At 42.0% G+C, this 996-nt stretch overlaps 1 protein-coding gene across 1 annotated transcript; it reads left to right on the top strand.

The window, feature by feature from the left end:
- Positions 1-281: 281 nt before the first annotated feature.
- On the top strand, positions 282-773 carry LOC113689727 (uncharacterized). Its single transcript, XM_027207486.2, has one exon. It carries the CDS (start codon positions 282-284, stop codon positions 771-773), a length of 492 nt encoding a protein of 163 aa, XP_027063287.1.
- Positions 774-996: the final 223 nt, after the last annotated feature.

Genomic DNA, 996 nt, shown 5'->3' with positions numbered 1-996 from the left:
GGAAAAAAAAAAGTAACACATGCAGTCTCAATTGCCTATTTGTACAGTATTTTTTCATATAATTCCAAATGATTGCATACTTCACCAGCTAAGTCGTCTATAAACCACTATCAAAATCCCCATGACATTAACAGCTTCATATCCCAACATACATTCTCTCACACAAACTTCTTTTTGTATTATCTCTTCTTCTTTTCCAAAAGTAAGTTACCCAATCCATCAGAGTCCACTGCAACTGTAATCCGTCTGTCTCCGATCCTTTGGATAAACTAAGATTTAGCATGGCCTCAACTTGCATATCAAACTGTGTGGATGCCAAAGCCCCCGTCAGAGCCACCTATGTAAACCTCTACAAGTGGCCGGAATCCGACGTCGAATTCGTAAGGTCATTGAGCTCTAACGGACGCAAGAATGGCGGCGGCCACGGTGGTGCCGCTGGTCTCATGCATCCTACGGTGGTGGACAGTATTTCGTGTCGACAGTTATATTTAAGAAGCTACACTTTCTCAAGGGATGACGAGTTAAACGCAGCTAAACGTAAGAGAAGTTGTAGAAGATTCAGGGACAGGGTGTCTGCGGCTAACAAAAGAAAGCGAAAGCTAAGAGGCGGTGGTAGCAGCAGCTGTAGTAGCCATGGCTGCGAAGGTGGCGCCGGTAGTAGAAGGAAGAAACGCACGGGGTTTAGAAGGGCCAAGGAAATGTCATGTGTTGCCCTGGCGGCGATTTTCAGGCGGTTGCTTTCTTGCACCACCAAGGTTGATGTGGTTGGTTGATCATTATAAATAATATTTCTTCTTTTTTCTTTTCTACTTCTGTCTTTGTTGTGCATTTTTCTTATATTTATGTCGATAGAATTAAATGCTGTTTAAATGTTACTATATATTTGAAAAAAAAAAAAAGGGTTTGGTGCGTATGTAATCTACTTCTCCCCGTCGGAGTGCATGCCATGATTTATTTCATCACGGTGCTTGTAAAACTTCCATAAACTATGTACTT

The sequence above is a fragment of the Coffea arabica genome, chromosome 1e, assembly GCF_036785885.1.
Source record: "Coffea arabica cultivar ET-39 chromosome 1e, Coffea Arabica ET-39 HiFi, whole genome shotgun sequence".
NCBI lineage: Eukaryota > Viridiplantae > Streptophyta > Magnoliopsida > Gentianales > Rubiaceae > Coffea > Coffea arabica.
The sequence above is the reverse complement of the archived record's forward strand: the minus strand, read 5'-3'. Positions and strand labels throughout refer to the sequence as shown.

Excerpts from the sequence above, each read along its gene's own strand:
- LOC113689727 (XM_027207486.2), top strand. The coding sequence starts at position 282 with ATGGCCTCAACTTGCATATCAAACTGTGTGGATGCCAAAGCCCCCGTC.